Genomic DNA, 23417 nt, shown 5'->3' with positions numbered 1-23417 from the left:
CTTGGCTGGGCCAGCTCTTGCTTCTATCATGTCCTCAGATCCATACTAGGGCCCTGTTGGACATGGATTCTGGGAATTAATTCTTGGCCTCAGTTCTGTCTACAGACTTCCCTGTCATTTACCTCCATCCATCCATTTGCCAAATGGAGGTGTTTGCATTGGCCTTCTGCCAGTTGGAGAAAGGTTTAGGTTTCTGGCCATCCTCAGAGATTGGGGGTGGTCTTATACTGCCATTTCTTAGATTCCATGCTGTTCTTCATTAGTAATAAGAATCCCATCTGCTATTTGTAAAGGGGTTAGCAGTTCACCAAGCACATCCAGCAAAAGGTAGATCAAGTATTATAATCCCTCTTTTAAAGCTGGGAAAATTGAATCCCAGAGAGGAAGAAAGACCCCTCTGGAAAATAGTCAGTAGCTAGATGGGAAGTGAAGGCCTTCTGTGCTGAGGTTTCCTGACTATGCGTCCAGTGCTTTGCTTGGGAAGATGTTATGGTGAAGCAGGCTCTGAGTCAGACAACTCTGGGCCTCAGTTTCCTCATCTGTAAAGTGAAGATAATAGTAAAATGGTCTGAAGCTCTTGTGAAAATTCAGGTACCTAGTCTCTATGGTGGTACGGCGGCTGGCCCTGGGCACTGCTGCTGTAGACGCTGGAGGGTGCTGCCCAGACCGGCCCCTGCCCCAGGAGAACAGTCTACACCTGAACAAGTCATGTCTGCTCTCCAAGGGAAGGCCGCATCCAATGACCAGTCAGTGTGGGATGTGGAGACCGGGCTCTCTTGCCAGGCCTGCCCTAGCTATAGATGTCCTAGGGGAAGGACTGAGGCCCGTGTTGTGACTACATGGCACTTCAGCTCCTTCTGCTTGGTCCTTCTATCTTCACATCACGTAGGGGCCCAATCCTGAACTAATTCCCCAATAAGCACCCTGCGCGCTAGTCTCCGTGTCACGCTTGGCTCTGTGCGCATGCGTTGAAAACCATCCTCGGTAAGGTGTGAACCACAAAGGGGAGTGGGTTTGCATGGAACCATCCACACAAAGCCCTCTTCCCAGAGTAGCAGAGAGGCTGGCCTGGGTTAGGTGTGCATCCCGTGTCCTTGCAACAGACTAGGACGGGCAGGCTGTCCTGGGTTCTAAGTCCATGACCCTGGCCCCCAGCCCTGGGACCAGACGGCTGGGGAAGACTCCAGGTCTGGGCAACCCCAGACTCTGGGTTGTTCTGTTCCTGGGCACAGACTCCTTTCCCCAGTGATGCAACGCTTTGCAACAGATGACAGGTCAATCGTGTTCCTGTTACCCAGCACAGAGAGGCTTGCGGCTCCGTCTCTCCAGGAATTCTGACGCACCGCAAGACCCTGTGGTTGGAATGCTTCTTTCCTCATAAAAGCCCCAGGCCTCAGAAAAGGAAGCTTTCTCAGGTGACTAACATTTGAGGTAGGGCTTCCCAGGACCCAGCCACCCTGGTACACGAAACAACAAACAGAAATCCACTTTAGCTCAAGTTATTTGGGCGGGGGGACAATAGGACCAGATAATTCCCATCGGCCCCCCACCTTCTCCACCGGATAAGCATACAGAGTAAGAGGGAAAATGCAAATGGGATACTTGCCGGCCTTTTCCCCACTTCCAACCAGACTGCCACCCCAAGTCTCTCCATCAGAAGTTCTGGAGCCCCTAATGCTGCCCCAAATCTAGAGCCCTTGATGACATGGATGGGTAAGGGCCTAGAGGCCAGGGGCTCTGTGACTCTGTAGGCTGCTCCCACTGCTTTGAACACTACGCTTTAGCTCTGCTTTGCCTAAACCCCCTTTCACTTTGGGGCTTCTCTTCCTTCCTCCTCCCCTACCTGTCCCATCTTGCTCCCCTGGCCACTCACCCAAGCCTGAGTAGGGTGCCCCTGCTCTGTGCTCCCACAAAACCCTGTGCTTCCTTTATCCATGCACATATCACCTTGTGATGTAGTTTTCCGGAGTTGTGAAGACTAAGTCCATGAGGACAAGGACACACCTGCCCTGCTTACCTCTGTCCCCTCAGGATCTAACATGGCACCTGGTGGGGGGGGGGAGTTGGGAAGTCTTGGTGGAGCCGATGCACATTAGGTTTTGTTGTGAGTGTTAGTTGTTGTCATAAGGTACCAAATCCCACCTGGAACTAGCTGATGGCTTCTACCATTTGGCTGCTGTGAGGGCCAGAGGAACTGCTTCTCTTCCTGCGGTTCCGCTTGAACAATGCCGGGAGGAGTCGCACGTCCCAGGCACTGTGGCTGAGTATGTGGTAAGGTGGCTGGGCTGGGAAAAGCAGGGCCACTGCGCATCATGTGGCGAGGAGCCTGGCAGACGAAACCTCGGGCCCTACGGAGCAGCGGACTCCCGCGGAGGAGCTTTGTGAGCTGCAGTGTCCCCGGCAGACGTGGGCAGCGACTTCCCACTCGTCAGCCGGGGCCTTGCTGGTCTGTCCCTCTGCACTTCATTCTGATGACTCCTCAGTTCCCTTCTGTGCTGCCTGTTGGCTTTTATAGGGTTGTTTAATTGAAGGCTTCGGTTGGAGGAGACAGACGTGCTTGAGCTAGCGCCCCCGTAACGGGCAGTGTGTGAGACAGGACGCCGTGGTAGGAAGTGTTGTCAGACCTCGTGGGATGGGGAGGTTATGAGGTGTGAAGCCAGCTATATTATCTGTCCGGAGAAGGCCTCTGCCTTCTCACTGCTGCGTCTGTCTGCTGCATTCTTCCCTCCCCGCAGAGCGGCTTTCTCTGCCTCTCTGTGCACCTGCAGCAAGTGGCCACTCTAAAGCGTAAGGCTTTTGAAGCCCTCAGCATGGCCTGGCCTCTCTGCATTCTAGTTCCTGCCTCCTGACAGTCGGTTGGTTGGAAGCAGCTGCCCACCACAGGTCCAGGCAGCCATGGCCTGGGGACAACATCAGGTACCTTTATCCGTGACTGGCCCCGAGAGTTGTGGCAGCAGTGACGGGGGTAGTTCCCAGAAGAGTGGATCACGGGGTTAAGCAGAATCTGCATATCTTGACCTTGACTGTTGTGAACTTATGTGTTTCAATGTGTGATCATTTATGAATGTCATGCTGGGAGTCTTATTCTTTTATACAGATGTACGAATGGTGCGGGGGGGAGTGGGAGGGAGAAAGAAAGAGAGAGGGAGGGAGGGGGGCACTATGCACGCAAGTGGCAGCTTCCCACCTATTCCTTTACTCATTTGTCCACGTGGAAGGTTCTGCACTGAGAATCAGGGATATGATGGTGAACAGCACAGCCACAGTCCTTGCTGTGACCTGCCAGGGAGGTAGATGTCACACAGAGGATCACACGAATGAAGTGTCTGAGCTGAGGTCTTAAGGGTGAAGGTAGATTGCTAGTCAGTGGAATGGGGCAGGGAAGGGTGTTCTGTGCAGAGGACAAGCCTATGTCAAAGCCCCGAGGCAAGAGGAAGAGGTGATACTGAGAAATCAAGAGGCCTGTGTCGCTAGAGTTCAGGGAATAAGGGAGGTTGTTTTGCAAGCAGAGCCTGGAGCTGGCTTGTGTAGACTCTCACGGATCCTGCAAGGACTAGCATTTATCTAAGACCACGGGAAACAGCTCAGCGCCGGCTCTTTGCACAACTCGGCTCCATTGCTCTGACCCCACGTACCTAAACTCTCAGGAAGCAGGATGCCCCCTTGGTGCTTCTTTCCCCTGGCGGCAGTGAGGGGGTTCTCTGATGCTCTTAGTCTTCCCACAGTGCACATTCCTGCCATTGAGCCCAGCGTACGACTTCCCCTTGGGGCCTTGGCATCTCTCCTGCCAGGTGACCTCACTTGCAGCTGTCTCAGTCTGAGACACGGGTTCTAAATAACATTGAACCTCAGCATCTCATCCGTCCATTCCTGATGCCTGCTGTCCTTGTTACCTCCCACCTCTGCCCTGTCTTCTTTCTGTCCCACCCCCTTCTTCCTTGTGCAGGCCCCAGGGAGGTCAGTGCTGGAGTGAGTGCTCAGTCATTGTTGCTGATGGAGGAGTAGCTCCGTGTTCTCAGAAGCAGCCCCCCTCCACCGCCAAGGGTGCCCAGCCACCAGGAATTCTCAAGGGCCCAAATGCCAGCTCTTCCCACAAATGTAGTCTTCCCCATCTCTGGGACGTTTTTGGCTCCAGGCTTCTCAGGTACTCTGAGTGTTCCAGGCCAGGTCCCTTAGATCTTTGTGGCTTTGGAAGAGAGGTGGCAAGCCTGCAGAGGAGGCTTCTGGAGTGGGCCAGGCTAGGGGGTTGGAGATGCCCACAAATGGTCCCTCCATCCTGGATGCGCCCTGTGTCAGGTCTGGCCGGGGAATGCCAGCCTTGGGCACTGATCAACATGCCATCCCTGGCCTTGGCTGGCAGCCTCGTTTACCATATCCTTACTGCCCAAAGACTGGCCAGGCCCTTAGCTCCCCAGGGAGAAACCAGACCTGTGTTCCACAGGAATACTAGCTAATGCTTAGATAATGTTTCCTGTGTTCTAAGCCCCTTATGCTTGTTAGCTCAGTCCTCACAACTACCCCACAAGCTGGGTAGCAGTCTTGCCCTCCTTTTCCAAGATCACACAGATGTAGTGTGTGAGGCCAGGACCTGAAACCCTGGGTGCCAGAACCTGCCTCACAGAATGGTCCTCTGGATGTAATAATAGACATGCAGACCGCGATGACAAGATGGCATGTGCAGGCAGGTTCCCTGGCTGCCCCAATGCCCAACTTTCCAGGTTTACAAAATTTAGTTCCTGATTTGTTAGCAAATGGGCATTTCTCTACAAAAGCTGCTTCAGAAATTCCCAGCCCAAACTCAGAGGCCTTGGCATTCTAACCGATGAGCCAAGGCTGCAGAGAACAGGAAGTGAAGGCCTTGTGGGAAGTCCCTGCGGTCAGGAGTACCCAGGAAAGGGCACCCTGCCCGTCTCTGGCTCTCTGCACCTCCCAGCCGACTTCAGGCCCTGTGCTGAGCGGAGGGACCCTGGGAACCAGCCCGGGCCCCAGGGACAGGGTTAGGGAAAGTGAAGCATTCCAATAGACCCCTTTTAAGACCCCATCTGCAAGTAAGCATGGTCTTTCCTTCTCCAACAGAAGAGACAGGCTTGAAGGTGGCCAGGAGTCTGGCCTGCTCCTTCACTCTCCCTTTCCCCTGTGCCTTAAGGCCTTGTCTAGAGCAAAGCCCTGTTTCAATGCATAAAACTCGTAAGGCATTTTACAGTCTGCATGCCATTTCTTCCTCCAGCCCGCCCCTACTCTAAGGGACACTTCCAGGGTCATGCAGCTGGTTAGTTGCAGGCCTGGGGACAAGATCTGGGGCTTCTAGCTTGCCAAGGGAGCCCCTGCCACTACTCTTCATGCATCAACCCAGATTGTCTTAAGGATTCCTGAGTTGTCTGCTCCCTGATGGCAGGATCCAGGGGCATGAAGCTAGAGAGCAAGTTCGGAACGGCAAAGAGGAGAAAGTTTAGAACATAGGGTCTTGGAGAGAAGGTGGAGAGAGAGTAGCCGGCCTTGGGGACAGTGTCATGCCAACAGCTGGGGTGGGGAGCCTGAGAGTAACTGGAAGAAGGGATGGCTACCCTGCTGCTCCATAAGCCATGTCCCAACTGTATGAACCTCCACATGGTCCCCAAATAAACCAAGAAGATCCCCACCCAAGGGCCTTTGTCCTTGGCGTTCCCTCCCCCGGGACACTCTTCTACTTCTTTGGCATCGCTCAGGTCTCAGCTCACTAGTCACCTTCTCAGACCAGCCTTCCCTGCCACTTTACATAAAACATGCACCCGCCCCTAAGTCCCTCAAAAACAGATCATGCTTTTGATTTCCCCTGTAGCACATGCTGTCATAAGAGGTTAGTTTATTTGTTTACTAGTTTCTTGTCTGCCTTCCTCCATTAGATTATCAGGGACCTTATCTGGCTTTCCCCCAATGCCTGGAAGAGTGCCTGGCACACAGGATTAAGTCAACCCATATTGTCTAGTTGAATAAGTGCATGCGTGAACTGGCGGCAGTCGGGTTGAGCATAAAGTGGGGTAGGCACAAAGGTCCAGCCTTACTAAGCCAGCTCAGTTCCTTATGCGAGACCTCTGGCTTTACAGAGATAAGAACCAGTTTGGCTTCTGTTAGCCTGAGTCACCCTTTTGGAAGCTGGGCCTGGCCAGCCCTGCATGGGTGTGTGGAAGGCAGGCTCTGGCCCTTCCTCTTCCTCTCCGCAGGTGATCAGGAGGGAAGGAGCAGCTCCACCCTGGGAGGTGCTGGTGGCACAGGTACTGCCCGGCGCTTCTCCTTTCTGTGCAGCAGCTTCGTCTGGAGCCAGAGGCTGGAAGGCCTTAGAAGACTGCATATTCTCCCAGGCCCTTCCCATGGCTTCGGGTAAGCTCCTTTCACTCCTACTTTTCCATCTGAACAATGGGGAGGAAAATAGCTACCATTAGTGCTTACCGAATGCTCTCAGACTCTGAAGAGTAAGCTTCCAGAGAAATATCAAGGGCAGGTAGCTCCAGGCCTGTCTGGGAGACCTGGCCAAGGGCAAGGCAGCAGCAGGCCATGTAGACGCACTGGGGCCGGGCCCACAGGTAACAGAGGAAGCACGCCTGCTGTGAGAAAATTCCTGGAGCTCTTAGAGTTTATTGGTCAATTTCCACTGGTAAGAGAGACGTGGAAATTGGGGACATATTTCTGTCAAATGAGAGAAAGAACCATGCCAGCTCAGTGAGAAATATTGACAGAATTGGGCACCAGGTCCCAAGATCTGAAGGGTCATATGAAAGCATAGGGACCGGGAATCTGTGGCTACTACTGATTCATCCTAGCAGATGGCTGTCTCATGAGGATGCAGGCCCAGGTGGCCAGAACTTCTCATTTTTCAGGAACTGTCAGATATTCTGATTGCCTTATGTAGTCTTTTCATTAAATAAAACAACAAAGTGAGCAAAGAGAATATTCAACCTGTGGGCAACTGGTTTGCAGTCTCTGGTTAAAATCTGTGTGGGGCAGAGAAAAAAATCTTAAAACTGGGGGTCTGAAGACCTAATTTCTAATTCAATGCTTGACCTCGAATGGGTGAACTATTTCTCCTTTCGGGGTCTCACTCTTCTCAGTGTCAAGAGGAGGCTGGCCAACTCTCAGGGTCTCACGGGCACGGTAAGAGCCAATTCTTCCATAAGCTCACGGACAGGCGCTCTGCTGAGCAATTAACATGGCCTGTCTCTTCTAATCCTCACAACAGCCCTACGAGGAAGCACTGTTATTGTTCACTGTTTCAGAAGTGGGAACTTGGATACAGAGAGGTTAAGTAATTTGCCCAAGACCAGACAGCCACTCTGAGGGGAGGAGCCGGGCTCCACTGCAGACAGTCTGTTCTAAACCACCGTATTGTGCTCTAGGGGTGCGGAGACTGTGTGAGGTCATGGAGGAAGAAGTACTCTGTAAACCACAAGAGTTTTTCCAAGGGCAGCAAATCCTCCCCTTCCTCCAGTAGGTGAGGCAGTCTCCGGTGGGATGTGTTAAAATGTCAGCCCATGGTCTTACGCATCTTTCAAATGTGTAAAGAGGATGCCACTCCCAGAACCAGCCAGTGATGGAATATGAGGGAACCTTGATACTTAAAAACGGTCCACTCCAAAATATTTTAAACTGGTACATCATAGGTGCTGAGTAAGTTTGAGTTCAGGAGATGAGGGCCTGCAAGCCCAGTGAAGACACCATGTCTTCTGGGAGGCCAGGAGCAGGGCTCAGAGAAGGGAGACCATGGAAACCATGGGGTTTGCCTCAAGAGCTGGCAGCTCAGAGACAGAGGAACAAGGACAAAGTTGGGCGTGTACCTTACCTCGCTGGCCCTCTGCCTCCTCTCTAATGCCACTGACCTCACAGCTGATGTGTGTGAAGAAGGTGAGGCAGGAGGAAGAGGACGTGAAGGTGCAGACAGTGATAATGAAACAGAAACTCCTTTTTACAGCCTAAGTTTGAAACCAGTGTTAAGTTACTAGAGGTTGACATATCTTGATTTACATAGTTGGAGGAAATGTGAATGGTTAAATTAAAAATTAACTGATCAGAAGGGGAGCGATTAACCAATACTGCATCTGCTGTGGTCTCTTTTCCTGAGTGGAAGGCTCAGGCTTTTGGTTCTTGTGTGCTCTATCTATCTATCTATCTATCGATCGATCGATCTAATAAAATGGACCCCATCTCTGCTGGGCAAGACACAGTGATGGACAGCTAATGGTGCCTGCAATTTGCAGTACTAACCACCAGATGGTATGAGCACCTTTTAAGGATTTGTATTATAGGGTGACCAATCATCACCCACCAATCTGTTTTCCAGAGACCGAGAGGTTTCCCAGGATGCAGGACTTTCAGTACTAATACTTGGAAAGTCCTGGAAAAACCAGGGCAAATGGCCACCTTAGTCCAAAACCAGGTAAAGAGCTTTCTCATTAACCTCTGTAAGGTTTTAGAATCATCCTTTCCTTACTACCAACAAACAAACAAACTCCTAAAGTTCCCAAGCAATTGTGGAATAAATTGTTGCTTCATAAGACATGAGTTCAAATCAAAAGGAGCTCTGCAAGAACAAATATAATTCTTGCTTCTGTTCACTGTGCAATGAAGCAGAGAGGAAAGAAGTCAGCTGCCTTTCTGGAAGGACTGCCGTGTGGGAAGGAATACAAGAACAGGGTTCAAATCCTGCCTCAGCCATGGTCTGGGGCAAGTGATTTAATCTTTGAGCCTCGATTTCTTATTCTTCGAGGTGAGTATGAGTATATGCCCATCTTGAAAGTGGGTATAAATATACCCACCTTGCACAGCTCTTAGGAGGACTAAGTGAGATGCACGTGAAAGAGTAGAACACATAGCCTGAAGCCCAGCAGGTAAGGAACACAGCTGTCCCCCCATCCTGGTTCTTGCCCCTCTCCCTCTCTGTCCGCCGGTGCAGAAGCCAGCTGCCCTATAAAGCTAGTCACCAGAGCCAAGGAGGCAAGAGCAGACATGTGCCTCTAGAAGGACAAGATAACCAGATAAATAATGGCTTTCAATTCAGATCCATATCAAACTCAGAAATTGCTGGAGCAAAACCCATCTTGGTAGACTTTGAAACTTATGAAAGTTTCCAAATGGTAAGTGTACCATTTAGACCAAGGAGGAGGACGTGCTTCTCGTGAAGCAGTGATATGAAGTTGACTTTATAGACAATCTCCTGACCACCGTACACGGAGTGCACTCAGGTCACCCCGGTGGGAGAACCTCTGTCTCCAAACCTGGCCTGCTGCTGTGGGGAGCTTCTCATTAGCTGCTGGACTTGGTTAAAATTGGCGTGGTTACCTGGCAGCCTGGGGCGCTGGAAGCTGACAAAGAGAAGACGTGAGATGGTATTCGCCCTTCCTCCTCCTGTTTGTCCTGATATATTTACCCACCTCTTGGAAAGAGTAACCAGAGACTTTGTACCATTATCTTTGTAAAAAATTCCAAAGTTTGGGCAACAGCACTGCCTGTATTGTGTGCTGCGCGCTGTGACGCTCACGTATGCAAGAGCTGGCTGAAGAATGTCAACACGAGATCGAGCCCTTACAACCTAAGTGCACACCCGGCCTCCCGAAGCCGGCTGCTTAAGTTCTTACGAATGGTGTTCACATGACATGAATGTAGGCCAGCAGGCCCAGCTGAAAGCGTTTGCACCAACATTCACTGAAGTGTCCTGATACCCTGGATTTGTCGGAGGGATTGCTTTCTGTAAGGGGGACAGGACCTGTGGGGTGAGCCCCTGAGCTGAGATGGGGAGAGACCGGCGGTGGGAAATAGGATGCTCTCTCTCGAGCAAGACGAGAATGACCAAGAGCCGCCCAATCTCCCCGCCTCTACGGGGTGCTAGAGCCAGCAGGATCTGCTGGCGAGCGTCTCTTCCCAGCTCTGCATTCAGTGTTGTCCTGCTGGTGGCTTGAGAGTGTCCACGGTGGGAGGGAGTATTTACACCGGAGAAGCCGGCAGATGCTACTTATGAGAACTCTTTTGGAGATCCAGATGGAGTCGACATTTAGCAGCACGCACGGCCCTGCCCTCAGGCTCAGTGACCCCAAACCACACACCAAGTCTAATCTGTCTGTCCACTGGCCCCAGGATGATCTTAATAAAACGCACCTGACTGTCATGTCACCCTCTGACTCCATGTTCTTTAAGATAAATTCCCTGCTCCTTGGTGCGGCATTAAAGGCCCTTCCTCCTCTGATTCCTGCCCAACTTTTCGATCACTTCTGCCCCTACCCCCAAATGCTGTTCCAACTCCACCATCCTGAATAATAGGACTAAAAAATAGACATCGGGTTCCACATCTGGCCTAGGACCAAACTTCCTGCTGTGATAACCAGCAAAGCCAGCAAAACATATTTCTGAACAATCATACAGCGGCAAAGACTGACCAAGGCTTTGAAGACTGCAGAGGCCCAGACAGGTGGAGGTCAGCCTTGGGGGGCTTTTGCCCCGGGAAGCATTTGCTGGTTTCAAAAGCCCCAGCTGAGTTTTGGACAGACTTATGGGGTTGGACTGGGGGTGGGAGAGGGTAAAATTCGTATTTTATCTCCCACTGAGGAGAAGGGGCCCTGATAAACACTCCAGGTCTGGGCTGGAACCCTGAAGGATGAGGACTGAACAGAAGTGGAGTAGCCTGTGTAGTTATTGATGCCCTGTTGGGATCATCAAGGCTGCTGGGGACAAGGTCACCCGGAGCTGCAGCGCCCCCAGCCTCACTGCCCAGCAGAAGCAAAAGGGGATCATCTCTAAATAAATACAATATTGTCCAGAGCCTCAAATGACCTCCACAGTTTTTGATATACTACCAGGCCCAGCAGCTGAAAGAAAGTAGCCAGGCATACGCAAGACAACCTGTGCGCCAGACAAAAGCGGATGGCAGAGGGACGCCCAGCGGGGATTCGGATAATGAAGTGAGCAGGGGCAGCCTTTACAAGAACCCTGAATACCGTGTGCAAGGATTTAAAAGACAAGACTGAAACTTTTGGCAGAAACCGTACCAAAAAAAGGAAGCAGATGGAAATCCTAGAACCGAAAGATGCAATGAGCTGAAATTGAGAAATAGCATTTATTGAACACTTCCTATGTGGATGGCGCTCTAGGGGCACCGATGGGGGCCCCGGGCTTGGTCTCAGCAGAGCCTGTGGAGTATCACTCCAGGGACAAGGTTGTCCTAGTTCCCTTTGAGGCCTTAGTCATTTCTGCTGTCACCAGGGCAGGGCTCAGCATGTAGAAGGCACCAGATACAGCTGTAATGCCTGCAGCTCCCAGGGAAAGTGCAAGGAGCTGACCGGGAAGGCAGGGTCCTTAAACTGAATTCGGGAACTGGAGCGAGGGGCTGAGCGCCCGGAACCGAGAATAAGTTTAGTCAGAGATTTCCTGTGGGCAGAAATCATAGGGACACCTACTATTTTTGATAAGACGGAACCAAGAGTGGAATTGTGGCCAAAAGCGTGAGGGGAGGGGAGGAGCCTCTGGGCCCCTGCTCATTTCCTCCCCCAGCACAGAGGCCCAAGGGCCTCCCCCTCGGTAATCCAGCCCGGCCTGCAGGGCAGGGTTGATGGGGTTAGGGGCCTTGTGACTGACCTCTCGCACTTTACGTGGGGCAAAGAAGCAGACGCTATAGCGTTCTATTGTGTATTTCCTATGTGCCAGGGTCAGGGTCAAGTACACCGTGTGCAACACCTCAGTCCTCACAGAACCTGTGACAGGGCCTCAATTTTTAGCCCCGTATAGTGGATAATGCAACTGAGGCCAAGAGAACCGGGCCTGGGTGGCCCAGCTCCTAAGTGACAAGGGAGAGTTCAGCCCCAGGTCAGCCCGACTTCTCAGCCCAGCCCTAGGGACTCCCTCCTCTCTATCTGGAAAGGCCTGCCAGACCACTTCTCGAGCACAGACCCGGCAAAGGTGGAGAACCTTTCTCCTGGAGAGATCTGTCTCTAGGAGAAATCTGTCTCTCTGAATTTGGGCTGGGGACAGGGGAGCATTTATTCTGGAGCCACAGTGTGGGTGGGACCTTGACTTGGAACGCTGTCTGAGGGCAGGCAGGACGATGGAGCCCCTCGGCCTCCCCTGGGCAAGTCATTCCTCCTCTCCAGTCTCCAAGGACGTTTTGCAAGGACTGCTGAGGTAACACGGAGGAGGGCTTCAGAAGCGGCATTGAAAGACAAGTAGGAGAGAACTTACCACAGCGGGGGCTAGCTGCCTTCCATCTCAGCAGGGTGGTGACCAGTTTAGGCCCCTGATGATTCATAGGTGTTCCAGAAATTATAACCCCCAATTCAGCAAATGCTGAGAGTGGCCAATAATCAAGCAGGTTCTTACACATCACGTTCTCCAACCAGCCCTCCCCAAAACAAACAGATCTCCCCATTGGCCCTCAAAGGTAGATGTTCTTTCTTGCATGTGTTTCAAAGGTGAATGTCTCCCTCACGGACCCTCACCTTGTGAGAACAGAGGGGACACGTACATGTCACTTTGTCCTTCAAAGTAATCACCCAGGGAAGTGATACAATTTTTGCAGAAATGTTCCATTTGCTCTGAAAGAAGAGCTCTTTAAAGATTTGAGAAATTCGTTTGTAACCTTCATTAAAAATTTTTTTAATTGAGGTGTAATTGACATATAACATTATATTAAAATTTTTAAATTGAGGTATAATTGACATAAACATTAAATTATATTTAATTGAGGTATAATTGACATATAACATTAGGGGTATACAATATAGAAATTCACCCACCGCCTGTTTTTATATACAGTTATAAAAGCATCTTTTTTCTTGTGATGAGAACTTTTGCGATCTACTCTCGTAGCAACTTTCAAATATGCAGTGTAGCCTTCCTCTTTGAAGGATTTTACCTTCATTGGACATGGACGCTGATTTTTTGGTTGCAAATAAAGTCAGACTCATCAAGATCAACTGTTCTAACAGGAAGACCACTGGCTGGGAGTCTGAACACCTGGATTCCTAGGCATACCTCTGCCGTTGATGAGCTGTGTGGCCTTGGGCAGGTCCCTTTCCCTCTCTGGGTCTTTCTGAGTGTTCTTCAAAACAATGATAGGGTGGGACAGGACAACTGCTGAGCTCCCATCCAGTTCTCCAGTGCCACATTAGCATTGCACACTCTGATCATGTGAAGCCCTGTCCATACTTTCCCTATCCATAAATGGGAGTATGCATAACTTTTTCCTAACTTCTAGAATGCAGTATGGAAAGAAGTTAATGCTTATGAGTGCTCACTGCAGGCTAGAATTTCTCCTTCCTTCCCTCTCTCCCTTTCTTCCTTCCTTCCTCCTTCCTCCCTCTTTTCACCCGTGAAGAAGACATGATCAGTCCCACTCTGGGCTCTGAGGCAGAGAGGCAGAGGCCCAGAGAAGCGAAATGACATGTTCCAGGTCACACGGGTAGCAAATGGCAAGTGGCAGAGGTGAAATTTGGATCCATTTCTGTCCAAGGGCTGAGTTGGCCTCATTTTCCCAAGACCATAACTTTTAAAGACGTGGATGGCAGGAAGAGAGCTGGCTTGAAAACACCTCTCAGGAAATTGACTCTATGGCAGGGGTCAGCGGACTTCCAGCCAAATGCAGTCACTACCTATTTTTGTAAATAAAGTTGTATTGGAACATAACCGGCTTGTCATTTACAGATCACCTATTACTGTTTAAGCTACAATAGCTGAGTTGAGAAATCATGACAGAGACAAACCCTAAAATATTGACTATCTGGTTCTTTACTGAATGTTTGCTAGTCCCTGGTCCAGAGTCCAGCACGGCTGTCCATCCTTCAAAGAACACAAAGTGACATGAGACTGTCCCATGTGCTGAAGGGCCCTACCACTTGGCTTGTTAGGAAGGAGGATTTTTCTACTTAAATCTATTTTTAAAAAAGTCAACAAACAGTCTCAGGATACCTGTCAGGCAGATGAGGGACTTCAGTTTTCATCGTGCTCTTCCCAGGAACTCAGTGAAGGGGAAATAGAAATCTTAATTTTGGGGAAATTACACAGGGGAAAAGGGGAGGGAATCAGTTACAACACCCCATTGCGACACTCAGCACGGTTGAAAGTGACAACAACAAGGGTTTCTCATTTTGGAAATGTGAGGGCATTTCCGTTTCTCAGAGTAGCACAGGGCGGCTTGGGTGAGTGACTATTTTCTTTATAAGCGGCCACTCTGGGCCCGAAATGGCAGTGTCGTGTTGTCTCGCTGCGGCCGCAGAATGGAAGCCTGCAGGTGTCCCCTCAGTTACCTGATCTCTTTCCTCCTTTTCCTGTTCCATTCAGAGACAGCCTGCCATCCCTTGAGGAAGAGACCTTGCAGGATGCAAGTCTTCAGGTAAGGCCGCCCCTGAGGAGGTGGGGGGAACGGACAGGTAAGTGGAGCCCCTGCAGCCGTCGGGGGCCGCTGGCCTCTGCAGCTCCTGCGACTGACTTTGGGCTGGAAAGGGACATCCATTATTCAGGAAAGGGGAGCCACATCCGTGGTCTTCAGGGCTTGTGTTTCAGAATACGTCAGATGCACAAAACTCGGCCAGAGGCCTGGGTCCTTCTCCCGGAGACTCTGGCCACTGAGTGAGTGACAGGCAGGTGCCGAGGAGCCAGGCTGAGCCTCTCTGCCGGGCAAGGAAGCAGGAGGGCCGCTGTGGGCAGCGCACAGCCCAGAGGTCTAGACTGCTGGCCGGCATTTCAGGTCCATGTGGAGGACCCCGCTCCTTTGCGGCCTCGGTTTTCCCATCTGTGACATGGCGTTAAGGATACCCCCCTGCCGGCCTTACTGGGTTGTTGTGAAGATCAAACAGTAACGTGAACACTACCGTGATTTTTTAAAAAATTGGGCCAGGAGTCTCACCAACCCCGTTGTAAAATCAATAGGCTGTGACACTGTCCCCACTGTGACATCCCAGGACTGAGCCATGTCAGGGTGACTTTGCCGTCAAACCGAGGTTCCCCGACTTGAGGCTGCAGTTCAGGATTCTGTGTGTGTGCGTGAGTGTGTGTGCATGTGTGTGTGTGTGTGTGCATCCTGGGCAAGTCGTTCCCCTTTCCAGACACGGTAACCGCTCTATGAGCTTTGCCTCTGCCTCCTCCTACTGGCTGGGAGACCCAGGAGATGCACCTGGAAGTCTCTAGTAGGAGACTCATCCGGGAACTCAGAAGAATCTCGAAAGCTGAAATGCTCAACATGTGCAAAGACCTTTACAGTTCATCCAACCGTCCCTCACCGAGCTCATGAGCTCCCCAAAGTCACCTGATGACATGGACGTTGGTAGCCACACTTCACTTCTGAGGAGACAGGCACAGGTCCAAGGTCACATGGGTGGGCTGCAGGGTATGGAGGGTCCACGTCTGGCTGGGGCTCTGCAAGCCCTGCTCTCAGCCCTTCACCAAGAGCTCCATAGCCACATGTGGCTGGTGGCTACCATATTGGATAGAGCAGATAGAGAACATTCCAGCATCCAGAAAGTTCTATTGGATGAGCTACTCTAGAGCATGTTTTGCTGAAGTAGAAGGTGTCTGTTTTGGGAACCTGAGAATGAGGAGTGAGGTGAGGAGAGGGGTAGAATGTGGGTGCACTGCTTTCCAGCTGTGGGAGCTGGGCCTGCCTCTTAGTCGGTGTTGACCTCAGTCTCTCCTCCATGCCAGGGCTGGGCTAAAAGGCCAAACCCCTGGTAGAAAGTTGAATGCAGATCCAGTGAACTCTGGGGGACACAGGAAGTGGGGGAGCAGAGGGCTGGGCACACAGAAGCATTTCACCGCAGCTTGGGCCTTTCGCATTTCAGAATCTGGGATATTAACCAGAAAACCTTCTACCTGAGGAATAACCAACTCGTTGCTGGATACTTGCAAGGATCAAATACTAAATTGGAAGGTGAGTGGTTGCCAGGAAAGTGGGTGTTGTGCGGGTACTGGGTCACTTTGCCCGGGGGCCTCCAGCTTGCCCCTGGAAACCTTAGGTTCAAAGTCCTAATTCCCGCTGGGTCTTTGCAGCTGAGTTGGAAGCTAGGGGAGGCCTGGCCATACTTGAGGGCAGTCTCAAGAGGGTAGGAGGGTTAGAGCCTAGATCTGGATTCCCCACCTGCTGGCACCGTGTCCCAGGGCCACCACTGGCAGGGATGGGGCACAGAAGGGAAGATGCCCCCTTTCCCTCCTGTGACTATGGAGCCTTCCGTATTCCTCTGTTGTTCAAAGCCTAACTACCACCCAAAACGAGTACGCCCTATCTAAGGCTGGGTTACATCCCTATTCACGGATACCACATCCAGCCATGTTCTGGTCCTTGCTCTAAACAAGCTGCCTGACCTTGGGCAGGCTTCCCCCACTCCATCCCTCAGTTTTTCCTGTAGTAAAATGAGGCTGGTGTGACGGCACGATGGGAGAGTTTTTCAGCACGAGCCTCCTGGGATGTTTTCACTCCCTGTTGGCTGACTTGGTACTATGGGATGACAGGATCCGCATCTTCCCACCCTGTCCCAGCCCCTTGTTCTTGGCCCCCCGCCTCGCCCTGAAAGAGCGCGAGGCCGGCCTTTCCTGTCCTTCTGTCATTTCTCCTAATGAACATGCTGAAGGGCAGAAAGGCCAAGATTTTCACTGCCTCGTGAGGGCTCAGAGACTACCAAGGGTAAGAGGCAGGTTCAAAGTCACCCAGGTGCCTGTAGACCAGGCCCTGGGGCCCCCTATGGACTATTTCCCTGCCCATGGGCTGCACCCCTGGGGACCTAGAGTGCAGGTATCCTGGGGAGAAGGAAGGATAGGAACCATGTGGAGCAGAATCTAGGTGACGCGGTCCTTGAGGGGTAACTCAATAGACTGGTGTGATGTTCTGTTTGAATGCAGACCAGGAAGATGGGACCTCACTGTCCTTCTGACCTTTGGGTTTTAGTTGGTGGGGAGGGTGGGGACACAGAAAATCTCTGGGAGAGTCCGGGCTGTCTCTTCCTCTCTCCATAACCTGACCCTGCCTTCTGCTCTTCCCCAGAGAAGTTAGACGTGGTGCCCATCGAGCCTCATGCCGTGTTCCTGGGAATCCATGGGGGGAAGCTGTGCTTGTCCTGTGTCAAGTCTGGCGATGAGACCAGGCTCCAGCTGGAGGTAAGGACCCATCTCAGATAACAACCACCCCAAACCCAGTGGCTGGAACAACCACAGTTGGTTCTTTCTCAGGACTGCGGGGGTTGATGGGGCAGGCGCAGCTGGGCAGCTGTGCTCCGCTCGGCCTCGCTCACGTCCCTCCTGCAGCGGCATCAGCGGGGAGCTCTGCTGGCTCGGGGGCGGCCTCGGTGGCTTCTCACCCCCCAGGCTCTTGCTCCACGTGCTCTCTCAGAGCTCCGTGGGCAGCGTGGGCCTCCTGACAGACGGGTTATTCCACAAAGACAAGCCTCCTTGTGCAAACGCGTATCAAACCCCCACTTACGTCGTATGGCTCACGTCCCATTGGCTGAAGTCAGTCGTGTGGCTAAGTCTAGCCTCGAGAAGGGAGGGGGCCAGGAAGGATGGTTCCTTTGGCGGATTCATTTTCTGTGTGCCACTCTCTTGCCCGAGGGCCCCCAACCCACTTAGACTCGCCCTCTTCCAGGGAAGCCAAGCTTCGGGGCCTTTCTCTTCTAATCCTTATGCAATCAAACCCACGAGTTGGCATCCTATCCAGGGCCCTGTACTCCTTAATCCCCTCAGTATGAACGGGCTGCCAGCCCTGGGAAAAGATGGCTTTGTCTCACGATCTTAACTCAATGTGAGTTGCTGTAACTGGGGTTCCGGCACTTGCCCCCACCAGTGGATGGGGCATTCTTTCAGAGGGTGACTACTCTGTGTGGAGTGGGGATGACCAGGACGTTGTGTGTACCACGTCAAATGCCCTGCAGTCGTCTCTGCCCACCTTCTCCACTGCGCCCTCCTGCCAGAGGCTCAGGCCCTGACAGAGCGCCAGCTCCGCATGCATTGGCCTCTGCTGATGATGCCACGTGGTACCAAACTCACTGGCCCATGGCTAGAGTGGCCAGATTTCCCAAAGTCAAGGTGTGGCCGTGGGACAGCCTCTCTGTGTCACTGCTGCTAGAAGACCCGGGCACGGGGCCTGCCGCAATGGTCTCCGGTCGGTGCTGCTCCCGCCCTTGCTCTGAGCCAGCCAGCGGCCAAGTCCTGCTGGGGAGAGGGAGGCAGCATGGGACCTTTGGGCTCCCCGGCCCTCACTGCTCATGTCTTGGCTTCCAGGCGGTTAACATCACTGACCTGAGTAGGAACAAGGATCAGGACAAGCGCTTCACCTTCATCCTCTCGGACAGCGGCCCCACCACCCGCTTCGAGTCGGCTGCCTGCCCCGGCTGGTTCCTCTGCACAGCACTCGAGGCCGACCGGCCTGTCAGCCTCACCAACACGCCTGAAGAAGACAGGATGGTCACCAAGTTCTACTTCCAGAAGGACTAGTAGTGTGTCCATGCCGCACTTCCCCACGCCCAGCACATCGATGACTCCAGAGACGCCTCTCCACCCTGCCCGGGGCCTCCTGGCTGTCATGGGGGCTCAGAGGAGCAGCCTTGGTGGGGCGGACCCTCGGAAGGATGGACGAGAGCCCCCGCGACAGGACTCTGTCGCCAGCCTCCTCAGCTAAGCACCCTCGATGCCGCGCCCACCATGGGCTTTCTAACGTGCAGCTCCGGCCACAGCACTGCTCCAGGCCTCCAGCGCTGCCTGCACCTCCCAGCCGAAAGCCAGGCGGCTCAGCCAGCCTGGCCCTCTGCCCTCCTCCGCCTGACTCCTCGTCCTCCTCCCTCGGCCCACGTGCACGTCCCGGCTCCCTCACACCCCTCGCTGGCCTCCCAAACCTTGTTTCGCAAACTGATGCTGTTCTGTGGGGAAAACTTGTAGAGTCTGTGCCACAGTGGAAGATAAGGATTTCATTGCTCTTTTAAGCCAACTTCATCCAGTGTGAAGGAGAGCCCTTTATTTAGAGACTGTGTCCTTTCTGGAAAGGGGGCGGGGGAGGGTGAAAGTAGCTCTCCCTTTTGATTTCCCTGTCTTATTTTTGTAATGCCCTAACCTGCAAAAATGAGAAGTTAGTGTGTTATGTTTTTTTCTTTCTGTAATGTTCCTAAAGTCTGGACCCTACTGCTCAGGCCCGGCACCATCTCCACTCCAGACCTCGTACAGCCGCCCGCTGAGTTTTTCTTCCCCCAGCCCACCCATCAAAGCTCCCAGCTCCCAGGGCGCAGCACAACTGTGGCTCCCTTGGAGTTCTTCCTGGGTCTCCTGGGAGGGAGGAATGGCTCTTGGGCCATCTTAGCACTTCGGACACTCTGAGACTTGCTTGAAAGATGGTTGTGCCTCTGTCTGTCTCCTGCCCCAGACTGTGAGCTCCTGAGAGCAGGGAGCATGACCTGGGTGTGTTTCGGGCCCAGCCCTCAGATGTGCTCAGTGAACGTGTGTTGTACGTGTTGAGTAGAAAGTTTCCTACTCCCTGTGACTGAAGCTCTGTTTTATAATAAAATCTTGAAAACTCATCCACTTTGCTGGCTATGTCTCTGGCCTCACCAGGCTTGGCGCATGGAGAGCTTGGGAAATGGGGAGGCCAACGGGCCTTTCTCACTCCAGGGCCTGGGCCTGGCTGCCTCTCCTCTGAGAGCCTTTTCCTCCTTGGGCCTCACTCTTTCTGGATACATGAGAGCAGATCTCCCTGTCAGGAAGGTGTGTAGCACCACTGTCTACAATAGCCCTGATAGAAAACAATCTAAACACCCATCACAGAGGAACGAACACAGACGTCGTGTACGTTCACACGACGCAATACCCGACAGCAAAGAAAGTGGATGCACTGCAGGCGGCTGTGCTCCACAAAGCAGATGTATCGTCCCCACATGTCACGGTGCAAGAAACACAAAAGCAGGCCCGGAGTATGATGCCACGTGCATAAAGCTAAAAGAGGCGGAACTGAGCCGTTGCGAGCAAGGATGTGTAGACAGGTGGTGCAAACAGAGAGAGAAGCAGGGATGGGCTGTGTCTGAAAGCGGGGCTGCTGGGTGACTCCTGGGAGACAGAGGGTCAGGCGGGAGCACCCGGAAGCTTTTAGGATCCAGGCGACACTCTGTTTCTTGGCATGGCTGTGGTTAGGCAGTTTTCTGTGTGTCTATTTCACAATTTCGAAGTCTAAAAAAATGAAAAGCCTTGCCCCTCGGGGGTGTGAGAAAAAGGGGGCACTGGGAGATGATGAGATCACCAGGCAGAATACTGAATTTGGCCCCGGAGAGTGGGAGTGCAAGACCATCTGCAGACATGGCTCGGCTACCAGGCAGGTGAGCAGGCAGTGGGGTCCCTCCTCCTGCCCGGCTTCTGCTGACTTCTGGACTTGGTCTCTGGAGCCTCTGAGTCGGGCCCGGCTGGATGGCCTCCCTCCTTGGGGCCCGCTGCTCACTTGTTCCCAGGGAGAGTTGACTTAGATGGAGTTTGCAGACAGCGCTCCCGGCACTTGTCCCCAAGGCCCAGGAAACAGAGCTCCACAAAGCTAGGCTGCAAGGCTGGGCTGCGGGTCTTGAACCCAATTCCGGCCGAGCCCTCTGCTCCTCTCCACTTCACGCACTGGGCTGCGCACACCACCTTGCTGGAAGAGAAGATTTCATCGCTAAAAACTAACTTCAACAGGTTAAAAGGCAACCGAGGCGAGGAAATCTTAGGATCTCTAGCTCTCCGCTCCGCAGAGGAGACCACCCTGAGGCCAGCTTCCTCTTCCTCGTGTGGAAGATGGAAGTCGCCACACCTGCTCCCCGGTGATGACCTGGGGACAAAATGAGCCAGTGTGGGCTCAGTGCTATGTGTCAGAGAACGGTGCATGGGGCTGATAGATTTTTAGTCCTGGTAAAGGAAGAAGTCCAGAGCAGAAAACCCTTCAAGCCTTAATTTTAACAGTAGCAACAACACGGTGGAGCTCTACAGCCCTCCTGCCCTCCTCTGACAGAAGGGGAAACCCGAGACTCAGACCCTTCATGCGATTACATCAAGCAGCTGGTTGTAGGTAAGTAATAGGAATGGGAGCGGGACAGTCATGCACATGAGTTCTAGAATGTTCTGGATCTCCCGTTTGCAACATGCACTCAAAGACAAGTGAGTTAATGTCTTGGGGGCTCTGTTTCCTCATCTCTAAATGCAGATAATGGCCAATGCGCAGGCCTGACTGACTTAAGCTTTACAATATTACTGTGGTAGTAGTATTACTATTATTTGTTTTAGAAGAGTCAGTGCTCAAGGGAATCTGCTTTAAAGCCTTGCTGCTCAAAGTGTGGTACCCAGACCAGCAGCGGCAGCATTTGGGAGGTGAAATGCAGAGTCCCGGGCCTCACGCCAGACTTCCTGACTTAGGATCTTCATCTTAAGCAGGTCTCCAGGTGATTCAGTGCAGCTTCAAGCGTAAGCAGGTCTACTTCAGAATGCAGCGCTCGTGCGGTGTGTCAACTCAGGCATATTTGTTAAACTGACTCTCATAATCACAAGCCCAACTCATGTCCTCAACATTCCTCCCACGAGCTCACTGCTAACACCCAAAACTCCCCTCTAAGACCTCCTTAGTCTGGCTTAAAGCGTTCTTTAAGAGAGGAAGAGCTTTAGGGGCACCTCAGGGGCTCAGTCTGTTAGGGTCTGACTCTTGGTTTCTGCTCAGGCCATGATATCAGGGTCCTGAGACTGAGCCCTGTGTCGGGCTCTGCGATCAGCCTGGAGTCCGCTTGTCCCTCTCCCTCTGCTCCTCCCTCTGCTCTCTCTCTGTCTCATAAATAAAAAGAGAGAGAGAGAAAGAGAGAAGAAAAGCTTTAAGCCCTTTCCATCCTGCTACAGCATCAGCAGCTCCACCCATGCAGGGATTTTGATCTGTTTTGTTCTATGATGTATCCCAAGTACCCAGATCAACACTCGGAATGTACAGGGTGGCCTGTCAATATTGGATGAAGAAATGCGTTGGTCATCGATATGTCAGTAGGAACTAATGTATCACATGCGTCAGAAAATTTGGGAAGACAGGGAACTTAGGCCAGGGAAGTTTTGAAAGAGGCCTAGGAGGGAAAAGCCCAGGGCGTTGCAGGTTGCAGGGATTTGGGGGCTCATCAAGGAAAAAGAAATGGCCACAAGGTGGCAGTAGTGCACCCGGGCTTTCCAGGGCCAAGCTTTGACAGGTGCGCTTCCTCATGTCAGAAGTCTGTCCAGAGGCTGCTCAGTAGGGAGTTGTTACTTAGGAGGAGAGGCAGGCATGGGGACTCGGGGGAGAGGGGACTCGTGTGTCTAGGTGATGTCACTCAGCAGCACAGAGGGCAATTTCTGGGTCAGAGAGCTCCAAAGCACAGCAGCAGCTTGGGGTTTTTATGGCCTGAGGCTTATCCGCGGCTAGCAGATGTTGGGAACAGTTTTGTGGGGTATGCAAAGCAGGCCGGCTCTAAATAGCTAAAAAGTCTGCTTCTCTGGGTGATGTTTGAAGCAATTGGCTGTGGAAACATTTGAGTTTGGCCTCACGTGGGTTTTGAAGCTAACAGGTCTCAGTCTGCTGTGAGCAAATGAACAGCCTAGGGCCCAGGGTGTTGAGGCCGCCTTCGGCTCATTTACATGACACAGGGCCTGGGCGGTGGCTCAGGACAGGCCGGCCTGGGCAGCATGTGAAAGTGACAATTTTGTGCGAACAGGAGGCAGTCAGGGTGACTGGGAGGTGGGAGGCTCGGCTGGGAGAGCAAAGCTCAGGGAGGGAAGATGGGCAAGCTTCTGAGAGAGTGTGGCCTTTTCTGTCACTTGGAGGCCTGACCGCGCTGGAAGACCACAGGATCATGGAAGAGCTCGTTTGAAACTTCGAAACTGAAAGTACAGGGCTCCAGTCTTTAAGGCTTTCTCAGTCTAGTCAGAATTTCCCTGCTAACTAGTGGGTGACCTCGGCCAAGCGCCATCTCCTCTCTGGGCCGCGGTGTTCCCACTTACTCAAGGAGCAGGTGAGACGAGGTCCGTGGCTCTCATTTGGCTCTCCTGTGGAGCTATACCGAAACTGATGGCAATGCCTGACCCCACCCCCAGGGACGAGTGTGGGGGTGGTCTGGGCACGCCCGGGTCAGGACCCCCTGGACTGGAAGGCTCCTGAGTTCAAGTCCTCCCAACTACTCCCTCAGAGTGAGCCCCGTCTGGTGGCATCTGGAAATGCAAAGGAGGGAAGTGGTCCTTACCTTCAGAGAGAGGCTCTTTACCTGGTCAGCAGTGTATCGGGACTACGTTTTAATTAGAGTTGAAGGTAGAAGAAGGTTTTCTACTTTCTCCGTTGGGTTAAGACACACTTAGAGCTTCATTTTTTTTTTTTTGGCATAAATTTGGCTATAATAGATGTTATATTGGGGTAAAATTCTTGCAGATCTTGGGGAAACCAAATAATTTTGTGTTTTCTCTTCATAAAATTATGAAAT

The 23417-nt window shown here is 52.4% G+C and overlaps 1 protein-coding gene across 2 annotated transcripts; it reads left to right on the top strand.

The window, feature by feature from the left end:
- The first annotated feature begins 6132 nt into the window (after nt 1-6132).
- Nucleotides 6133-19502, top strand: LOC113242510 (interleukin-1 receptor antagonist protein). Of its 2 annotated transcripts, none has more exons than XM_026480583.3 (5): nt 6133-6357; nt 14293-14344; nt 15789-15877; nt 16985-17097; nt 18217-19502. In XM_026480583.3, the coding sequence occupies exons 1-5, from the start codon at nt 6153-6155 to the stop codon at nt 18427-18429; spliced, it is 672 nt and encodes a 223-aa protein (XP_026336368.2). In that variant the 5' UTR covers nt 6133-6152; the 3' UTR covers nt 18430-19502. The 2 variants fall into 2 exon arrangements, with proteins under 2 accessions (XP_026336368.2, XP_044247578.2); XM_044391643.3 differs by lacking the exon at nt 6133-6357 and adding an exon at nt 13790-14150.
- The last annotated feature ends 3915 nt before the right edge of the window (nt 19503-23417 follow it).

Source organism: Ursus arctos, unplaced genomic scaffold, assembly GCF_023065955.2.
Source record: "Ursus arctos isolate Adak ecotype North America unplaced genomic scaffold, UrsArc2.0 scaffold_8, whole genome shotgun sequence".
Lineage (NCBI taxonomy): Eukaryota > Metazoa > Chordata > Mammalia > Carnivora > Ursidae > Ursus > Ursus arctos.
This window is presented reverse-complemented; position numbering and strand designations above follow the sequence as displayed.

Bases quoted from the DNA above. Each gene is read 5' to 3' on its own strand.
- LOC113242510 (XM_026480583.3), top strand. From the start codon at position 6,153: ATGGGTGTGTGGAAGGCAGGCTCTGGCCCTTCCTCTTCCTCTCCGCAG. The intron at 6,358-14,292 runs GTAAGCTCCTTT...TGTTCCATTCAG, and splicing joins GGCCCTTCCCATGGCTTCGG to AGACAGCCTGCCATCCCTTG. The intron at 17,098-18,216 runs GTAAGGACCCAT...CTTGGCTTCCAG, and splicing joins AGACCAGGCTCCAGCTGGAG to GCGGTTAACATCACTGACCT.